This window comes from Pholcus phalangioides, unplaced genomic scaffold, assembly GCF_987345545.1.
Source record: "Pholcus phalangioides strain wild (caught in Gottingen) unplaced genomic scaffold, Ppha-v1.0 ptg000042l_1, whole genome shotgun sequence".
NCBI classification, from domain to species: domain Eukaryota; kingdom Metazoa; phylum Arthropoda; class Arachnida; order Araneae; family Pholcidae; genus Pholcus; species Pholcus phalangioides.
The window spans coordinates 33,325,667-33,345,940 of NW_028301628.1; the positions used below are offsets into that span (position 1 = coordinate 33,325,667).

Here is a 20,274-nt window from a genome sequence, read left to right on the forward strand (position 1 = left end):
ATATAAAAAACATATGGGAGGTAGAAAATTATTACAAGAGGAAACAAGATGACATTGCTTCCTTTGCACATGCAGAAAAATTAGTTTTCTTTTGTTTTTTAAAAAAGGGATTCATCGAAAACAATTAGAAACCGGACTTAAAAAACCAGAATTAATTTTAATCATTATTTGGATGACCATACGTCTCGTATTTCCCGGAACATTCCTGTATTTTCACGTGATTTAATAATAGACTAGTACACAGGAAATTTTTTTGAAAAAGGCAAACAACTACATAGGTATTTTTTGGAACCAAATGGCTAAGAAACTGGCCTGATCTAGTTGGAAAATAACCAAGTTGTCAACACTGTTCCAGCTTGAGCAGGCACTAAAGAAACACATGCAAACACTCAAATTTTAAAATGGAGAATAAAAACAAAAAAACATTTTACCCTTTTTTTTATGTTAAAATGTATATTTTGATTTCCATCTTTTTTTCAATTAATTATAACAAGAAAACAATCAAGAAAGAACACAACAAGAAATGAAAAACAAATAATTAATGAAAAAAATCTGAACAAAAAATAATTTTATACAAGTCCGCATTTGCGAATAATAAATTCTCAACATGAAGTTCCCGGTTATAATCACAGAGTAATAATACTATACTAATACTATAGTAATAATACTTTATATCTTAAGTCTATGGTTATAATCACCTCAAATTTTATCTTACGTAACACAGATCGTCCTTAAAAGGCGTTCACATATGATATTATGTGATTATTATTACATATGATATGACACCCCAGGTCTTAATTGGTATTTTTATATGATTTGTAATTACTGTATGGCCCCGCTTGAGAGTGGCCATTGGATAGCTTCATCATAAAGAGAGATACTGTCACCAACACATTCTCCAAAGACAGAAGCCATGCCATTCTTCCCTTCCCCCGTCTAATTTTTACAAACATTTCAGATTCAATAGTGACGGAATCACTCTTCAAGTATTGTAGTGGGGTTCGGTATACACAGAAAAATTCATAAAACCATAATACAGTGGAACACTCGTTAATACGACTCTCATTTATACGACATTTACTCACTCATTTTACACGTTTGGCTCTTCGGTCGCAATTTATTCCTATACATATATTAACGTTAAAATATTTAATTTATCAGACGCACAACATCAATTACACGGCGTTTTCATTTCAACTGGTAGCAAAAGAAGTCACTGAAATGAATATTTTTACGAATATTATCGCCAGAAAAGCCATAATTTTTAGTATGATTGTAAACGGATACATAAGCATTCCGGAAGCTGATGACCCCCTTTAAAATGGGCTCTAAAATGTGTTGTTTATTGTAAGTTTTTGAGAACTACGGAAAGGAGGCAAACCATAAACAAAATAATTTACATTTGTAGAAAGGCAACTATACTAGATGTACAGACCATACTTCAGGACATTTTTTATTTCTTCAGGGCACAAGGAGACGTCCAAAACAAAGAACCTATCGTTATTTTGATATTTAGGAGTTCGTCTGCAAGTTCACCAGTTCATCGCTAAATGGCTGCTCATACACCAATAGGTCTCATCAGGGCCGTAGCATACCTTCTAGTGGCTCCGGGCAGACATTTTCTTGTGGGCCCATTAAAATAAAAAAAATTATGCAAAATAAGTGTACATTTTTTTTGTCAGGCCCCCATTCGACTCCGTGTCCGGAAAATTCACCGATAACAGTTTGACATGAACCTACCGAGTCCGTGAGCAGGTGAGCGAGAGAGCGAAATAGTGAGGGAGTGAGTGAGCGAGATACTAAGTGAGTGGGCGAGTGAATGAGTGAGCCGGTGAGTGAGGGCGTTGGAACCTAGGGGATGAGGTCATTCGAGGCCCCAATAATTTCTGAAAATATAATGTAAGCGCCATCCTCCTCCTGCGTACGCGCTTGAGTCTCGTATATACGGGACGATCAGCAATTTTCAGCCCCTCTAATGTTTTCTTCACGTCGACGACTCCGGTGAGGGAGCGAGTAAGTGGGCGATAGGGTAAGTGAGCAAGCGAGCGAGTTACCGACTGAGGAGGCGAGTGACTGAGTGTGTGGGTGAGCGAGTGTGTGGGTGAGCGAGTGAGTGAGTGAGAGAGCGAGTGACCGACTGAGAAGGTGAGTGACTCAGTAAGTAGGTGAGTGAGGGGTGTGCGAGGGAACGCATGAGTGGACGAGCGAGCTACTGAGCTCGTGAGTGGGTGGGTGAGTGAGGGAGCGAGTGAGTGGGCGATTGGTTTGGGGAGTAAGCGAGCGAGTGAGTGGGTGAACGGTTTGGCGAGTAAGTGAGCGAGCGGGTGGGTGAGTGAGCTACAGAGTCCGTGAGCGGGTGAGTGAGTGGGAGATTGGAACAATGAGTGGGCGAGCGAGTTACTGAGTCCCATACGTGAGTGGGTGAACAGGCGAGTGAGTGGGCGAGCGAGCTACTCAGTCCGTGAATGGGTGAATAGGTGGGCGAGTGGGTGAGTGAGGGAATGACCGAGCGATCTATCGAGTCCGTGAGTGGGCGAGTGGTTGGGTGTGTGAACTACTGAGTCCGAGAGAGAGTGAGTGGGTGAGCGGGCGAGCGAGTGAACGAGTGAGTGGATGGGCGACTGGGTGAATGAGGGAATGACCGAGCGAGCTACCGAGTCCTTGAGCTAGCGGGAACCGCTTCAATTATAAATACGTAAGGAATGAAAATTATTAATTAAATCCAGTATCAAGGAAACAGTTATTTTCCGGATATTATGCTGAGGTGAGCTCGGAAAGAAAAGTCATCACGTCTCCGCCGGGACTCGAACCCAGGCCTCTTGCATACCGGGCAAGCATGCTACCATCTACACCACTGGAGACACATGAATCTGCCTTCCTAATTTCACGCACTGTGTCGTGAGGCGCTGAAGTAGAGGCATTAGTAGCCTCTCTTAACTTCAGGAAATGGCCCCCGGGTGGGACGGTTTAGAGAGATGTAGGTGGCTTTTTTCTCAGCCAGAGATATCAAGGAAACAGTTATTTTCCGGATATTATGCTGAGGTGAGCTCGGAAAGAAAAGTCATCACGTCTCCGCCGTTCCTGAAGTTAAGAGAGGCTACTAATGCCTCTACTTCAGCGCCTCACGACACAGTGCGTGAAATTAGGAAGGCAGATTCATGTGTCTCCAGTGGTGTAGATGGTAGCATGCTTGCCCGGTATGCAAGAGGCCTGGGTTCGAGTCCCGGCGGAGACGTGATGACTTTTCTTTCCGAGCTCACCTCAGCATAATATCCGGAAAATAACTGTTTCCTTGATATCTCTGGCTGAGAAAAAAGCCACCTACATCTCTCTAAACCGTCCCACCCGGGGGCCATTTCCTGAAGTTAAGAGAGGCTACTAATGCCTCTACTTCAGCGCCTCACGACACAGTGCGTGAAATTAGGAAGGCAGATTCATGTGTCTCCAGTGGTGTAGATGGTAGCATGCTTGCCCGGTATGCAAGAGGCCTGGGTTCGGGTCCCGGCGGAGACGTGATGACTTTTCTTTCCGAGCTCACCTCAGCATAATATCCGGAAAATAACTGTTTCCTTGATATCTCTGGCTGAGAAAAAAGCCACCTACATCTCTCTAAATCCAGTATGTTTCGAATGAAAATTACCAATTAAAACATGTAATGAAAAGTTTGTCGAAAATTATATCTCCTCTAACATTCCCCAAAAAAGAAGCGCTATTTTTTTATTTCGTTCTTTGAAGCTCTAGTTTCATGAGCCAGTTTTCGAAAATGTTTTTTGTCACCCACGAGGTTTTATGTGCAAGAATTAGATGTTTAAAACGAGATAACTTCACACAGCTTTTGAACTCAAGCATGGCTTTTAACAATAAGAAGCCGAGGCTCTCTTTTACCAGTTTTGCTGATGGAGAAAATTGAAATTATCTTTATATTCACTTTATTCCACTAATGTTTTTTACAGCATCAGTAGTAGGACATGGGTCGACAGGTCAAAATCCCAACAGGGTTAAAATCCCGAAATGATCGGATTAAAAATTTTAGTTTCACCGTATACGCCGCACTTCGCAATTTCTGTCGAGATTTGTATTTCCCCCTGCGAGGGGCGTTCTGGGGTGCCGATCAAGATGATAAATTGCGATCAAATAAAATTTTGAAATTTTAATTTCACTGTGTATGCCGCACTTTCGACTTTCGGTCCTGATTTGCATTCCTCCCAGCAAGGGAAGTTGGGGCTCCGATAAGGATAATAAATTGCGATCAAATAAATTTTTTAAATTTTGATTTCAACGTATAAGCCACACTTCGCGGTTTCTGTCGGTAATTTTAAAACGGTGTTCTTTGTTCCCACCTTGAACACGCTGCTGTCTCCTAAATTTTTCAGCGGGGCAGTTACCCTACTTCTCCAATTATCGGCCTACACTGGGCGAAGGGGTTTTATGCTTTTTATTGGGCCCCACTTGATTGGAAACACCTGCTAACATATTTACATTCTGAATGTCAAATTTTTGACTAGGTCTCATTGTCATGAGGCCCATTCTGCACTTGAGAACTTGAGATTCCCGAGAAATGCCCTGTTGGACCCATGCGTTAAGACGGCAGTGGCCCTGACTACATGCAGTTCTTACATCAGAAGGCTGATAGTGCAATAGCCCTGGGGCTTCATGATGAATCTATATTTATTTTTACAGTATAAAATTGGTAAATTAGTTATAAATGATAAAAATTCTCTGATTTTTATGATAATTTAATTACTGGAAGCAATCGCTTTTTTTGAAAAACTGTCTTAAACTGAAGAGATAATTTCAAAGTAATTAAATGTCTTCAATTATTTCGGCCCCCTACCTAACCGGGTTCCCGTTGACCCATTCTACACTGCATTAAGCCGTTGTGAATTGCCGTATTCAGAGTTGTTGGCCCGTGGACTTCGTGGAGAGTTCTAATTTTTCCCACAATGTTTTTGATGGTTTGAAAATCCCTGGATTAGGCAGCTGAAATTTCTCTTCATATATAAAAAAAAGTAAAATTTATTTTTACAAATAGTGCGATTTGAGGATTAAGATTAATGTATCCTTTTGCAAATATTAAACCGATCACAGAGAAAAAAGTAAATCGGCAATGTAAACATGCATAAGCTGCTTAGCAACGGGAAGCGTCCATTCGACATAAACAAGTCAAATAGGGTTGCAGAATAACAGGACATAACGTGACCTCTCGCCAAGTCCACTGCATAATGCAGGGGAATCTCGTTTATACTACGTTCAAGAGGCCAAATCAAAACATCGTATGAATGTGTCGAATAACTGAAACTTTACTCCTACCCCCCCCCCCCCCCAGACATACAAAATATTATGCAGCGAGAAATGCAAATCCCGACAGAAAGTGCTGCTTATACGGTGAAAATTAAAATTTCAAAATTTGCTTGATCGGAGCCCCACAATGCCCCTCGCCGCGAGAAATGCAAATCTCGACAGAAATTGCGAAGTGCGACGTATACGGTGAAACTAAAATTTTCAATTCGACCCTTTCGGGATTTTGACCTGTCGACCCATGTCCTACTACTGACGCTAAAATGTTTTTTCCAGCATCAGTAGTAGGACATGGGTCTGATAAGCACAGTATGCCCCCAATAAATACAGTGTGTTTTGAATGAAAATTACTAATTGTAATTTTCATTCAATACATACTGTATTTAATTAATAATTTTCGACATAATTTTCATTCCTTACATATTTGTAATAAAAGTGTTTTTCTCACTCACTCATTCCCTTACTATTTCGCTCGCTCACACACTCACTCACTCAGCAGCTCGCTCGATCAATCCTGCACTCGTCCATTCACTCGCTCCCTCACTCATTCACGGACTCGCTCGATCACTCCCTCACTCACCCACTTTCCCATTCACTCGCTTCCTCACTCACCCACTTTCCCATTCACTCGCTTCCTCACTCACCCACTTTCCCATTCACTCGCTTCCTCACTCACCCACACAAAGTAGTTCGCTCACCCACTTGCTCGCTCACTCACTCGCTCGCCCACTTACCCACTCACTATTTCACTCGCTCGCCCACTCGCTCATAGACTTAGTAGCTCGCTCGATCACTCACTCACTCACTCACCCATTCGCCCACTCACTCGCGCCCTTATTCACCCGCTACGGATTCAGTAGCTCAGTAGCTCGTTCGCTTACCAATTGCCCATTCATCCGTGCACTCGCCCGCTCACTCACACATTCACTCCTACACTCGCCCGCTCACTCACACATTCACTCCTCCTCTCGCCCGCTCACTCACATGCTCACCAACTTGCTCCTTCGCCCAGCCGCTCGCCTACTCATTCGTTCCTTCACGCACTCGCTCAGGAAATCGGTAGCTCGCTCTCCCACTCATTCACCCACCTACTCGCTCGCTCACTAACTCACTTATTTGCTCACTCACCCGTTCACAGACTCAGTAGCTCACTCGTCAACTCACTCAAACACCCGCTCGCCCACTCACCCGATCACACGCTTACTTGCCCACTCGCTGCTCGCTTACTCTCACACTCATTCGCTCCTCCCTCGCTCACGCGATAGTCCACTCGTCCACTCTCTCGTTCGCTCGCTCTTCCACTCGTCCACGCCCTCATTCGCTCATTCTTCCACCCGCCCACGCACTCACCTGCTCACGGACTCAGTAGATCGCTCGCACACTCATTCGCCCACTCATTCGCCCACCCACTCACCCGTTAACTAACTCATTCGCCCACTACTCTCTTGCTCATTTACCCACTCGCCCATTCACTCGCCCACTCACGGACTCAGTAGCTCGCTCTCCCACTCATTCGCCCACAAACTCCGTTCACTCGTCACTCATTCAGTCACTCGCCAACTCACTCACTAAGTCACTCGCTCACTCGTTCGCCACTCACTCATGGACTTGGTAGCTTGCTCACCGTTCCCCCACTCAATATTTCGCTCGCTCATTCACTCACGGACTCGGTAGCTTCTTGACGAACTGTTGTCAGTGAATTGATGGTCCGTGAATTTTCCTAGCAGTGAATTGTTGTCGGTGAATTTTCCGTAAACCATTCGGCTCAGGGCAGTGCTCCGGTTGGCCCAGACTATTTACAAAGCCTCCTAGATACTAGTCTCTCTAGGAGGCTTTGCTAGTTACGGCCCAGGGTGTCACAAATATCTGATATTAAATCAGGCTTCACAGCCATTGAACCCGGGTTTTAATTTTCGTCAACAGATAGTAGCAGCAGCGACATTTTGATTTTATTTAATTACTGAGGGGCCTCTTCCGCCTGTGGCAGCCACCCCCACACCCCCATTTTCTCTTATTTTAAAATAATAAACGTAAAAAAAAGCAAATGTGATTCATCAAGTACCCCCAGAAAGTTTCTCCAGACTGAAGCCCTGTTGCACCAAGAAAAATTTTCAATTCATTTCACCATCATATAAATTCCAGGGCTTCCAATCGGGGACCCGCGACCCGATTCGCAAATTTTAGCGTAGTCCAGACTGGATTTATCTCGGTCTTCCACTGTTGCAAATTTTACAGTGTAAACCAACAAAAAAACATGCGATTCATTCAAGGCCCCCAAAATGAAACCTGTCAACTACCACACGGGGACCGCGACCTGGTAGCTTGCCGGACATCCCATCTGTGAGGGCCACGAAAAATTTTAACTTGTATTCAATTTACCAACAAATAAATTCCAGGGCCCCCAATCAATTTTATTCATCAGTCAGTTTACTAATGATATCTCAGCATATAAAGACTCAATAGATGTCACTGCAAATAGTTTGTTGTCTGTAACAAATATAAGTAAACAAATCAACCTTTACCAAGGCCTAAAACATAGGAAAGGCCAATATACTTCTCTCAGCTTATGATAATTTCTCAGCATATAAAGACTCGTTAGATGTCACAGCAAACAGTTGGTTGTCTGTAACAAATATGAGTAAACGAATCTGACCTTTTACCAAAGCCTAGGCTGACCATATTTCCTCGAAAGAAATACGGGACATCGGGATTCCAAATACGGGAAAATACGGGACTTCGCCAATTATCGCCAAAAACGACGCCAAAACCAAACAAAGTTGCCAAATATTGTTGAAATTACGGAAAAATCACAAGGGCGGGAAATGATGCATTACTGCAAATTGCAGTGGATTAAAATGTATTCCACGGAAAAAAAAACGTTTACTAAGGCAAATGTGGGAGATTAATATCCCATATATAGTTGTAACTATCAAAATAATTTGAGTTGAAAAATAATTTCAATCTTCGACTTTAATAAAGAATAAAAATTCAAGTAGTCTTCGTGTGAAATACGGGAAAAACCGGGACGGCCAAAAAAAGAGAAAATACCGGGACTGTCCCGGGAAATACGGGACGTATGGTCACCCTACCAAAGCCTGAGATGTATTAAAAGCCCAATACACTTTTCACAGCTAATGATAATATCATAGCATATAAAAACTCACTAGATGTCACTGCGAATAGTCTGTCACAAATATAAGTAAACGAACTGAAACTGCTAGTAATGCCTAAAAAAGTAGTAAAAGACCAATATTATTCTATCATGATCAGCATCATATATAATTATGCCATAGTGTTTCGCAAACTCACTAGATGTCACTGCGAAATGCATGTTGTCTATTACAAATACCAGTGAACAAACATTTCTCACCTGCTATCAATGCTATGCTTAAAAAGTGGGCTGATCATATTATTAGCTCGAGTAAAATACGTTAAATTTTCCTTCGAAATACGGGACATTGCTAATAATTGCCAAAAAATGATGCCACCAGTGAGCAAAGTGACCAATTTGTACCAAAATCACAGAAAAGTCGCTAATCGAGGAAAATGAAGAGTCATTTCAAATTACTGTGAATCAAAAAAAACATGACAAATATCTACTCTGTAAAATAAAATCACAAACTCGAAAAGGGCCCGTTTTTATGTAACGGAAAGTTTTCATTTAACTCCTGAACACATCGGAAACTGCTTGATCTGTAGGGTGAAATTTTGTGCATGTACCCAGAGGTATGTGTAGAAGTACCCCGTGCCATCACCAGTGCCCCGTGTGTTCACAGGGTCGGGGTGCCCAGGGTGCGGCATTGGACAGATATCATCAATTCACAGGTTTCATTTCGAGTTGAGGATGAATTTCATTGTTTTGCTTTTCATTGCGCATTGTGCTACATTTACTTATTGTGGTGCACTGGAAATAATGGTGCATTGTTGATAATGCGGTGCATTGCATATTGCGGTGCATCGCGAGCTGTGTTGCTTGCTCTAATGTAGCGTTATTGCGCATTGTGGTATATTGCGTACTTCGTGCTTTGCTTATTGCGATGTATCGCAATAAGCAAAGTGCCGTATTGCGAATTGTGGTGCATCGGGTAGTATGATGCTGCATTGCTTACTGTGGTGCACTATATTACTGATGCACACATCACTGATTGTGATGCTTTACTTGCTGTAGTGCACTGAGTGCTGTATTGCTTATTGTAATGCAGTGCTTATGTCTATTAGTATAAGCATGTCATTAATTGCGTATTATGGTGCTTTTCTTATTACGATGCATCGCGTATTGTGCTGTATTTCGGTGCTGCATTGATTATTATGTGATGTGTGTAGTGTATTAGTGCTTTTGCTTAACATAATGCAGTGCTTATTATTTATTATATTGTGGTGCATTGTGTATTGCGATGCATCGCGTATTGTACTGTATTGCGTATTCCGATGCATTCCTTATCATGGCGCACTACTTATTTTGCTGTATTGCTGAGGGTGTTGTATTGCGTTTTGAGCTGTATCTCTCATTGTGGTGCACTGCATGTAGTGATAGTATTGCGCTTTATTGCTGATGATGGTGCTTTGCCTGTTGAAATTCACCGCATATAGTTGTGCGTTACTTATTGTGTATCACGTATGTATTGCTGTGCATCGAGTATTGTGCTGTATTCATGATGGCAGTGCATTATTTATCGAAATCAGAATGGGAAACTGGCAATTGAATGACTATTTTGGTGCACTGTAAATATTAGTCAATTGCTCATTTTTATGCATTACGTATTTCAGTGCATCACGTGCCATATTGCTTATTGTAATGCAGTGCTTTTTTGTGCGTATATTATGGTGCTTCGCTTATTGCGATACATAGCGTATTGCGGTGCATTACGTTTTATGCTGTGTTGCGGTGCACTGTATATAGTGATGAATTGCTTATAATGTCTGATGCATCGCGTGCTGCATTGCTTATTATAATGCACTACATATTGCGTATCGTGCTGTTTCGCTCACTGTGGTACATTGCTGATTGTAGCGCGTTGCGTATTGTTATGCATTATAGTGAATCGCGTGCTGTATTTCTCATTGCAATGCAATGCTTATTACGTATTGTGTTGCATTACGTATTGGGCTGTATTGTTTATTGTGGTGCATTGCGTATTGAGCTGTATTGCTTATTGTGGTGCACTGCAAATAATTGTGCATCGCTGATTATAGTGCATCGCATTTTTATCGTATTTCAATGGTTATGGTGTATTGTGCTTATTGCGATGCATAGTGATGTATTGCGTATTGAGCTGTACTGCTTATTGTGGTGTGTGTTGCGTATTGTTGGGTTGAAGTGTATCGCGTGCTTTATTGTTTATTATAATGCAGTACGTATTGCATATTGTGGCGTGTTGCGAATTGTGCTGTATTGCGCTTTGTGCTGTATTGCGTATTGTGGTGCATTGCGTATTGAGGTGCATTACGTATTTAGTATCGTGCCTATTGCTTATTACGCTGGTATTGCTGGTCATGCACTGCAATATGTAGAATTGCTGATTGTGGTGCATTGCGTATTTTTATGCATTTTTGCATTGTGGTGCACTGCAATATGGTGCATTGCATTTGTTATGCATCACGTATTGCAGTGCATCGCGTGCTGTATTGCTTAATAAAATGCAGTGGTTATTGCTATTGTGCTGTATTGCTTATTCTAGTGCACTGCAAATAGTGGTAAAATGCTGGTTTTAGTGCATCGCATGCTGTATTGCTTATTATAATGCAGTCGTATTGCGTATTTTGCTGTATTGCGTATTGTGGTGAATTGCTTATTGTGATGCTTCGCCGATTGCAGTGCATTGCTGATTTTGCTGGTTCCGTACTGTTATGCATTACGTATTGTAGTGCATACGTGCTGTATTGCTTATTGTAATGCAGTGCTTACGTGCAATGCTTATTATTGTGCTTTGCTTAATGTGAGACATCGCGTATTGTGGTGGATTGCATATCATATTGTATTGCTTATTGTGGTGCACTGCAAATAGTGGTGCATTATTGATTGTAATGCATTGCGTATTGTAGGGCGTCATGTTCTGTATTGCTTATTTCAATGAGTGCTTTATTGCTATTTCAGTTTGCGTATTGGGGATGTATTGCTTATTGCAAGTAGTGGCACTTTTTCAATGAGAATAGAAGGTACGTAGTTCAAGATATCCGCCCATACGAATGCAAATTGATATGACTGATATCAAAGAGTCCTGTCTATTTTCCTGTGGGACATATCTAAAAGAAAAAAAAATCGAAAAAAACCTTCCCACGGGCCCCCGACTCCATAGGCGGGATAGACTTGGAAGTCTGTGGGGGGGGGGCAAGGTCATTATTGCTAAGGGGGCACGATGATAATGATGCCAATTCATTATATACACATATACATTCGATTTCCCACTCCCCTTTTGACGATGGGGGGGGGGGCAATGCCTCGCCCCCCGCATCACCACCTGTGCCCGACTCCCGGGCCTCAGAGCTGGAGTCCTGTCCCCCCCTCCCATGTGGGGGCCATGTTTGAGGGTTTACTGAAGTCTGTTCCCTGCGGTTCCCAACTTCAAAGCGCGAATGCGAGCCGATCTCCTCGTTAAAAAATCTCACCAGTGCCGTATTAACGGATGGGCCCATCCGGGCATGGCCCTGGGGCCTCATGAAAATGAGATCGGAATAACATTTTCGAGAGCAATCATGTAAACGGGTAGGGACGTATTTCTAGCCTCAGTAGCGACCTCAGAAAAATCACTTGAACCGGGGGCCCATGATGTTCTTAAGACGGTCCTGAGTCTCGCAACCATGGAGGAAAGAATAACTTATTTTATATATTCTTTCCCCCATGTCTTGCAACAGATTTCCAACGGATTCAATCGTTATATTTCACTCAAACTTCGAAAAAGATGACAGCATTCACAATTAACTTACATAACTTCGCTTCTGAAATATAGATGACAGCACTCCGAAATAAGATACAACACACCAGATATTCACTTAGATTGTTAGGTACTCACACTTCCAGCGCAACTCACTAGATAGTAAATAGCCCATAGATGGCGATTGACCTGACTCGGTTTGAAGGAAAACCGATTGTCACTGACCCGTACTTTTTCTATTAAATATGGTCAGAGTAGAAGCACAACTCTGATAGCCTGTATTTCTGTAGTTAGAGTATGGTCATGGGTTTTATTTGGAAACAACGGAGTGAGAAGTAAACAACTGTCGATGCATTTCTCTAAGACGGACAACACTTGTTTGGCGGCTGAAGTTGCTTCCCACTGTCTTTCATTATTATTATTCATGATTAATAATTTAATTACCGGTGTATAGTTGTTTTTAATCATTCCTCCCTATCGTCTGGTTTGTTTTTAAACTCGCCGTCATCGGTAATGTCTGAAGTTGCAGCTGAAGAGCCTGGCAATGCCGCCCAGAACGAAGAGGACGATACAAATGTGGAGGAGCAGGTCTGTGTACGAAAAATGGTTTGTTTTGTTTTTTCAAAGACAATTAAAGTGTTCAAAAATCATAATTATTCCATTGATGTTAGTGTTAACAAGTGTCTAAAAGCTTCTGTATGTGGTTATTATTACATAATTTTATTTTCGGAATTCGATTGCTCTCAATGTGTTTGTACTTGTAAAGAAGATGGCAATACCAGGGCTTGACAAATCTCAAAAAAAAGTGTAGGCTCCAGAACAATTTTTTAGGAGCGAAAATTTTTTTACACTGAAAATATAAACAGGTCCAAAATAATATTTCCTTTCATTTCTGTAGGTCCTAGAGTCTAGGACATAGTGACCCTCTTTCATGCTGGTAAATATGCTGATGTGAATTCCACATATTTTGTGCTATTCTTAGACTCCAATTTAGTAACTACACAAACAGAATTTTTAGGTGCCAACACAAATATTTTAGTCGTCATTCTGATCGGACGCCTAGGATTTGTCAGGCCCTGCACAGCACTTGATTGCAAAAATCTTGAATAAATCATTAATACATATGCAGTTAATTTTCCACAGTCGTGGTTAGTGGCAATGTGGTGATTTTTTTGCACCTAAATTTTCAACCCTTACAGCAACATCGTTAGCTTATTTGCTAGTTTTGGTTAACCTTTTATCAACTGCATATTTCGTTGATTTAATTTTTTGTATTAATTTTTTGTTCTCACAGTTTTAGGGACATTTCGCGGCATATTTCTATTGATTATCCTTTGTTGCTGCATTATAGATTGATTCCATTGCATTTTATGTGTAATTGTATGTTTTCTTTGTCTGCCATCTTGAATTGACCTCAGTGAAAGCGGCAATTGCTTGGCGCGAAAAAAGTCGCCACATTGGCACAGACCATGCTTATGTATAATTAACCACATATTTAGTGAAAGATGCCTTCTACATGTTAATGTTACATATTTTGTTCTTTGAAGCATATATGCTGGATGGTACGGAGTGATGGGCGGTGGCAAGAAATTAGCTATTGGCTCATAAACAACATCAAGAGCAACATATATGTAGAGAGAAACGTCCTCTCTATTTTATATGTGCCATGGAAGAAGTGTCTCGTAACTTCTATAGCATAGTGCTAGGGCTGTGGTTCAAGTCCCAGTAAAAAAAATTGTGGATTTTTCTATCCTAGTCATCATATCTGCATAACACCAGTTTCCTACTTATCTTGTATTATCAAGCATAGAGAGCATCATGCTGCTCTCTGGTGGGCTTTGTCATTTATGAACCATTGCCTGATTGCTTGCTTGTCACCATCTGTCGCCTGGCATTGTTCAGCATATATGCTCCAAAGAAGAAGTCTCATTGTTTCTAAAGTGTAGTGGTGGTACTACCAATTTCCTGTTGATTTGATTGGTAATACCCTCAAAGCAGAATGTGTCAATCTGCAATGTAAGTCACAGAACAATCTGGAAGAATTTTAAGGAAAATGTTGAAAACGCACTATAATGGAAATTTTTACAGCGGGGCATTTCCAATCAGCCGAGGGCTCATTGCAGAAAAATTCAAAACATTTTTCTTTGGGAGTGGTCAGCTGAAAAGGGTTTCCAACCAAAAGCACGAAAGTGATCTGTCTGTTTTAAAAAATTATATCGCCAGCTGCAGAAACAACCAGGGTTTCCATGGTATGTTCATTGCAACAAATGTCAATGGAATATTTTATTTTGTGAGTAAAAGAGTTGTTCTGCAGAATAACCCTTTAAGTAGCAATTAGAAATCACTAAATTCCTCTTCAAAATGTAATCTTTTTTAATTATATAGGTTTTCTTCTGATTTTCAGCAGATACAAACTAAGGTATAGGGAAAAGTTTTCCATTGAGAAATTTTTACAAAATATCTGGGCTTGTCAATGCTAAAATAAGAGGCTTTTACAGAGATATCTAGGCATTGCTGCTTTTAAAGGATTAATGAGTGTTAAATTGGCAACCTTAAGTCATGATGTGATGACATTGAGCAGCAAGAACTACATTATGCTCATCTATTTAATGTGTACTCTCTACTATGAAATTTCACTTCTCAATTTTATTTATTATTTTAGACTGAAGAACAAGAGTCAGATGCAGAGGAAAATGGAGCAACTGCTGAAGAAGAGGAAAGTGAAACAGCTGTAGCTTCGAATTGTGATGCAGAAGAAGATAAAGAAGTTGTAAAAACAAAAATTGAGGAACAAGAAGGACAACCAGTCAGTTTCATTATTTTTTCTATGTTTAAATTTTATATTGGTTAGTGTTTTAGGGAAAAGATTTTAAAGGCTATGGAGTACTGGTTATTGGGGGGACTATTGGTGAGATATACAGGAATTTTCATGGCAGCCTGTGACATTTCTATTCCTGCTTGCAATTCGAGCAGCTACCTTTTTTTAGCCATCAAAGCATGCACACACAAGGCTTGGCTGATTTTTTTTCCATTGCTGATTGGCAGTCGTCCTTATAATCTTCCGGTATTGGTTTTGAACAATAATATGATAAAAATCATGGTACGATACAGTCAGACCCTGGCGTAACATCACCCCTGAGGAAATAAAAATAACTTCAGAAGCAGGATGACTTGATAAAATTCTTAATTTACTAATTGTGCTGGCAGGGATCAATAAAAAGTGAAGTTGTAAGCCCCACGATGTTAAAAGTGATGACATTATACAGTTATATGGCTCATAATTTAATATACAGCAGGGTTTTTAGCAACCTGAAAAGGCAGGAAAAATAAAAATGGTGAGGCAAACTGGAATTGTTAGATGCGAGTTGGGGAAATTCTGTTAAGGAACAAACAAAAAACTCTAAAAACATTTGTGAAAGTTTTAAGATTTTGAATTATATTTCTTTCTGGGAATCCTGTACAGATTTTTGACTTAAAACAACCAACTTGACATAATGACACAAAAATAGAATGGCAATTTTGTACATTTTTCAGATCTTTTTTCAGTGTGCTTGTTTTGAGATGAATTTCAAAACAGATTGTGTCATTGACACCATTTATTGGAAGCACAGATAATGTCATCATTCAGGGTTTCTTATTACTTTTACAAAATACAGCACTCGCCAACATAATATGGTGGGAATGTTTGTTTACAGTTAACAGGACTTAGGTTTATATCATCAATTTTTTTCTCTTGAAAATTTTTTTTGCACATTCTGAAGCTGAGATTTAACCATTAACCAGGACTTTTTTATCAGCCTGCAAGACCATGTAAAAAGGATAGAAGGTGTTTTTTCCACCCCTTCCCTTGTTTCATAAACTTTTCCGTACTCAATTCACAATGACCTGATCCGGCTGTGGTCATCACTGTGATCCTAGTATGTGTGGGGCAATCGAATTTCTACAGTGAAGGCTAATAATCAAGACTTGAAAAAACTTCAGTTCACAGTTTTTCATCTCTGACTTTCTCAAGAATATCTGAAATGGACAGTACATAAAAAAAGGTACATTTTGCAACTCAAACATTAAATGTCTTGACAAATCATAAGCACCAAGTCACCATGGCAAGAAAAAGAATGGGATTAGCACCTAAAATTTTCTGGGGCGTGGTAGCCCAGGTCGATAAGATACTCGCCTGCAGTACCATAGGATGTTTAGAGGTGTCTAGAGTTTGATACCCTTGTTCGTCCTTGTGTGAAACTTTCCTGACATAGGGGTACAACAGAAATGGTGATATGATCACAGAAAAAGATTGCTACCGCAGGGATACGCTAACCCCATCAAGGGGTTACCAACCTCTCGATGAGTATAAAAAATAAAAATAATAAGGCTGCCATTTGAATTGGGTAATAAATTGTAGGTCCCAGTCTAATTAGCCCTCGTGCGCAGAAAATGACTGTGGTGTGACAAAAATTATCAAATGACCTAAAATTTTCTATATGCGATTGCTAAATCAGTTTAAAAAATAGCACAAAATTTTTTGATTTCATATGATGAGTCTCAGGAAAGTCAAAAAACATCATTTGGGACTGCTATAAGAAAAACTGTTCGCTCCTGAGAAATTCATCTGGCACTTAAATTTTTTTTTTTTGCACTTTGTGAAGCCCTGACATTAGGGGTTACATTCTAACTGATCACGCATTTTGTAACTGTGTATAAAACAAAAACAGATTTTCCCCCCCCCCCTTATTTTCATCTTGTTCTACCAAACAGGATGTATGATCATATTTCCTTCTGTGTTTCTTTTGGATATAGTTATCAATTAATTATTGTTATCGTAACCTCTTGACGTGATTCCCAATGTGATTGTTAAGAGTCATGTGCTGTATGTAGGAAAGAGTAAACCTTTTGTTCCTTGAGTTCAATTTCACGTTTTTTTTTCATTTATGTGCTTTAGATATTTTTGAGTCAAGTTCACATGTGTATAATGATTACAATTTTTCTTCTTTTTTTTTCATTTGGCTAGGATGAAGATGGGGATGTACCAGTTATGGCAGACAACAAAGAATTTGAAACAAAGCTGGTATGCGAGTCTAATAAATATTTTAGAACTGAAATTTGCTTCTAAATTTGAGGTTCATTTTCATGAAATTTTGATTCTTCAGTCCAGGGGGGCACAACACGTAGCCAGTGGGCCTAATGTATCCCACCGAAGTTTCCATCTGGCCCATGAAAGGTGTTTCTAGATGATTCAATACACACACCAGTGTAAATGTAGATTAACAGTTTATAGCCCACAAGCAGAAGCCATATAACATATCCAACTGCTGCAGATAGCCACACTCAGTTATGGGAGATTCTCTCAATATTGTGGGGAATGGTTTTTCTTCAGATATTTTTATTTCCAAACAAAAATGGGTCTTTTGAGTTTCTTGCAGTATTTTAATTTTTTTTTTTTTTTTTTTCAAAATAGCATGGTTTAGCAACAAATATGTATATTCTTGTCTCTAAATGGAAGAGTTCGAGAGAATATTTTCATCAGACTGTAAAAGTCATTTATCTAATTTATATATCGTGCATCATTAAGCATGTTGTGATGCAACATTAGGGCGTAAGTTAAGGGAATAGAATACAGCCGATTCCCGTTTCAATAAATACCGTTATAGCAAAAATCTTGTTTTAATGAAAACTTTTCTAATCCCCCCAGATAAGTTAACATGCGTTCGATGTGAAAATCTGGAATTCCTTTGTAACAAAATTTCGTATTACAAAGTGATAGCTGTAGTTAATGTAGATGTCTGCATACACACTTGTTTGTTATATATAAAAGGAGCATGAATTGCTGAGAGTGTTGGCAACCTCACAAAGTTTCTTGGGAAAGAAGACTCGAGACGAGTCTAAGCCCCTAAGTTCCAATGCCTAGAAGGTGCTGTATTTGAATGAACTTAATTTTTTTCCCAAAAAATTAAAATTTGTGATTTTTTTAAAGATATGGTTATGTTGTCAGGAAAAGGGGGCCATGTGCACCTCTGCTTTAGGCAGTAGATTGTTGTGTATTTGTATGCGAGTGTAAAAAGTATTTTTTGAGAAAAAAGGTTAAATTATATCATTTTTTAAGTTATTTGACGATATATTTAAAAATGTAATTTTTCTTCTTCCCTTCCTGCACAGGATATTGATCGTTCCAAAAGGTTTGATTATTTATTGCAACAGACAGAAATTTTCTCCCATTTCATGACTAGTGGAGCAAACCTGAAGCACGGAGGGTCCCCAGTTAAAATGAAGCCAGGGCGGCCAAAACTAAAGAAGAATGATGAAAAGGCAAAACTTTCTGCCATGGGAGAGTAAGTTATTTTATCATGAGTGTCAAAATCATCACACGCATACACCTGTAATTTGCTGTACATGAAGAATTATAACATTTTTCTGAGCTGAGTATATTATATTGTTTTGTACAGTCATCGTCACAGAATGACAGAGCAAGAAGAAGACGAAGAGCTTTTATCAGAAGTTCGTAAAAGTTCGAAAATTGTCACAAGATTTGAGGAGTCGCCTTCATGTAAGTTCTTCATATTGAAATGAAAATATTTTGCTCAAATTTTGGTGATAGCAATAAAGTGTCATAGCGTGAATCCATGTTTTGCTTTTTAAATAAATAGTAGTATAGGATATTATTATTACTATAAATAAAAGTATAGGATATTTGAACCTTTGAAATTCCATCATAAGATCAAATGAACTATAAATTATTCTTTTTTTCCATTTGTGTGTCAAATTTTAAGGGGTAAAAAATATTTTCAGAGAAAATATTCAAAATATTTCCTTTTTTTTCATAATGTATTTTAAAACAGATTTTTTGAGATTCTAATTATGTTAATTGTTGATTATAATAAAATTAATATTTTTCCATTAATGAAATATTCTTGATGACTTTTAAATATATTAGTTATATGCAATGGAGAACTGAGAGACTACCAAGTGAGAGGTTTGAACTGGATGATATCATTGTATGAACATGGGATCAATGGCATTCTTGCTGATGAGATGGTAATTAACCTTTCATTTATATTCCGATGATATAGATATTATATAACTGATTCAGATTTTTGTAAATAATTTATGTCCCTCTTGTTTTTTAGGTAATTTTTATTACTTAATAAATTTTTATTTTTTGCCTTGATTTTTTTTGTTTAGGGTCTTGGCAAGACACTTCAAACTATATCCTTACTTGGTTACATGAAACATTATCGTAATACAGATGGTCCTCACATGGTTATTGTACCAAAATCTACACTTGCTAACTGGAGAAATGAATTCCAACGTTGGTGCCCTTCTCTCCGCACAGTATGTTTGATTGGTGACCAAGCTACAAGGGTGAGTTATCTTAAATTTTATTTCATTTTCAAAAATATTTCAATATTTGTGAACTGATTTAATATTGTTTTTGTGAAGTAATAAGTTAAATCTCAATCTAACGATACTCTACGAACCAAGAAAAAATATTTTCAGCACTGTAATTGAAATACTGTATTGTAACGTAACCAAATGATTTATAATTTAATTTTTTATGATTTGCAAAGTTATACATTGTACTTACAGGCAGCATTCATACGAGATACGTTGATGCCTGGTGAATGGGAGGTCTGCGTCACATCATATGAAATGATTATTAGAGAAAAAGCAGCATTAAAGAAATTCAACTGGAGGTACATTGTCATTGATGAAGCCCATAGAATCAAGAATGAGAAATCTAAGGTATGTTTTATCAAATTTTGTGTATTCGAAACATATCTTGTGTTTTTAGTTTTCATTATAGTAATCAAATATAATGATTTCTCATTTATGTGTCAGTACAAGGGAACCATAGGGGAAAAGACATGTGAGAGAATAAGGGAAAAGCAGCTCGTATAAGGGAAAAGCATGATTATGATATATACCATATCTTTGACCAGGAGGTCAGAAAATTGTCTTGTAACTGAGAGAAGTGTATAAGTGAGATCAGTAATTCCAATGCACCAAAATCCTCTGAGTGCCTCCAATACTTTGTCATAAGAGCTAGCTTTTGCTTTAAGAGTATTTCAAGTCCTTATAAATGAGTTGAATTTTCAGTTTTTACTTCTTCCTC

The 20,274-nt window shown here is 39.2% G+C and overlaps 1 protein-coding gene across 2 annotated transcripts in view; it reads left to right on the forward strand.

Moving 5' to 3' along the window:
• The first annotated feature begins 12,507 nt into the window (after positions 1-12,507).
• Iswi (nucleosome-remodeling ATPase imitation SWI) overlaps positions 12,508-20,274 on the forward strand; it is a 29,207-nt gene continuing 21,440 nt past the window's right edge. The window contains exons 1-8 of one of the 2 annotated variants that reach the window (XM_089254741.1): positions 12,508-12,758; positions 14,833-14,976; positions 17,176-17,232; positions 18,321-18,493; positions 18,608-18,708; positions 19,096-19,196; positions 19,344-19,523; positions 19,749-19,904. In XM_089254741.1, the coding sequence (XP_089110867.1) occupies positions 12,684-12,758; positions 14,833-14,976; positions 17,176-17,232; positions 18,321-18,493; positions 18,608-18,708; positions 19,096-19,196; positions 19,344-19,523; positions 19,749-19,904 (987 nt within the window). In that variant the 5' untranslated portion in view covers positions 12,508-12,683. Of the gene's footprint in view, positions 12,777-14,832; positions 14,977-17,175; positions 17,233-18,320; positions 18,494-18,607; positions 18,709-19,095; positions 19,197-19,343; positions 19,524-19,748; positions 19,905-20,274 lie in introns of both variants that reach the window. The other variant, XM_089254740.1, reaches the window with a different exon arrangement.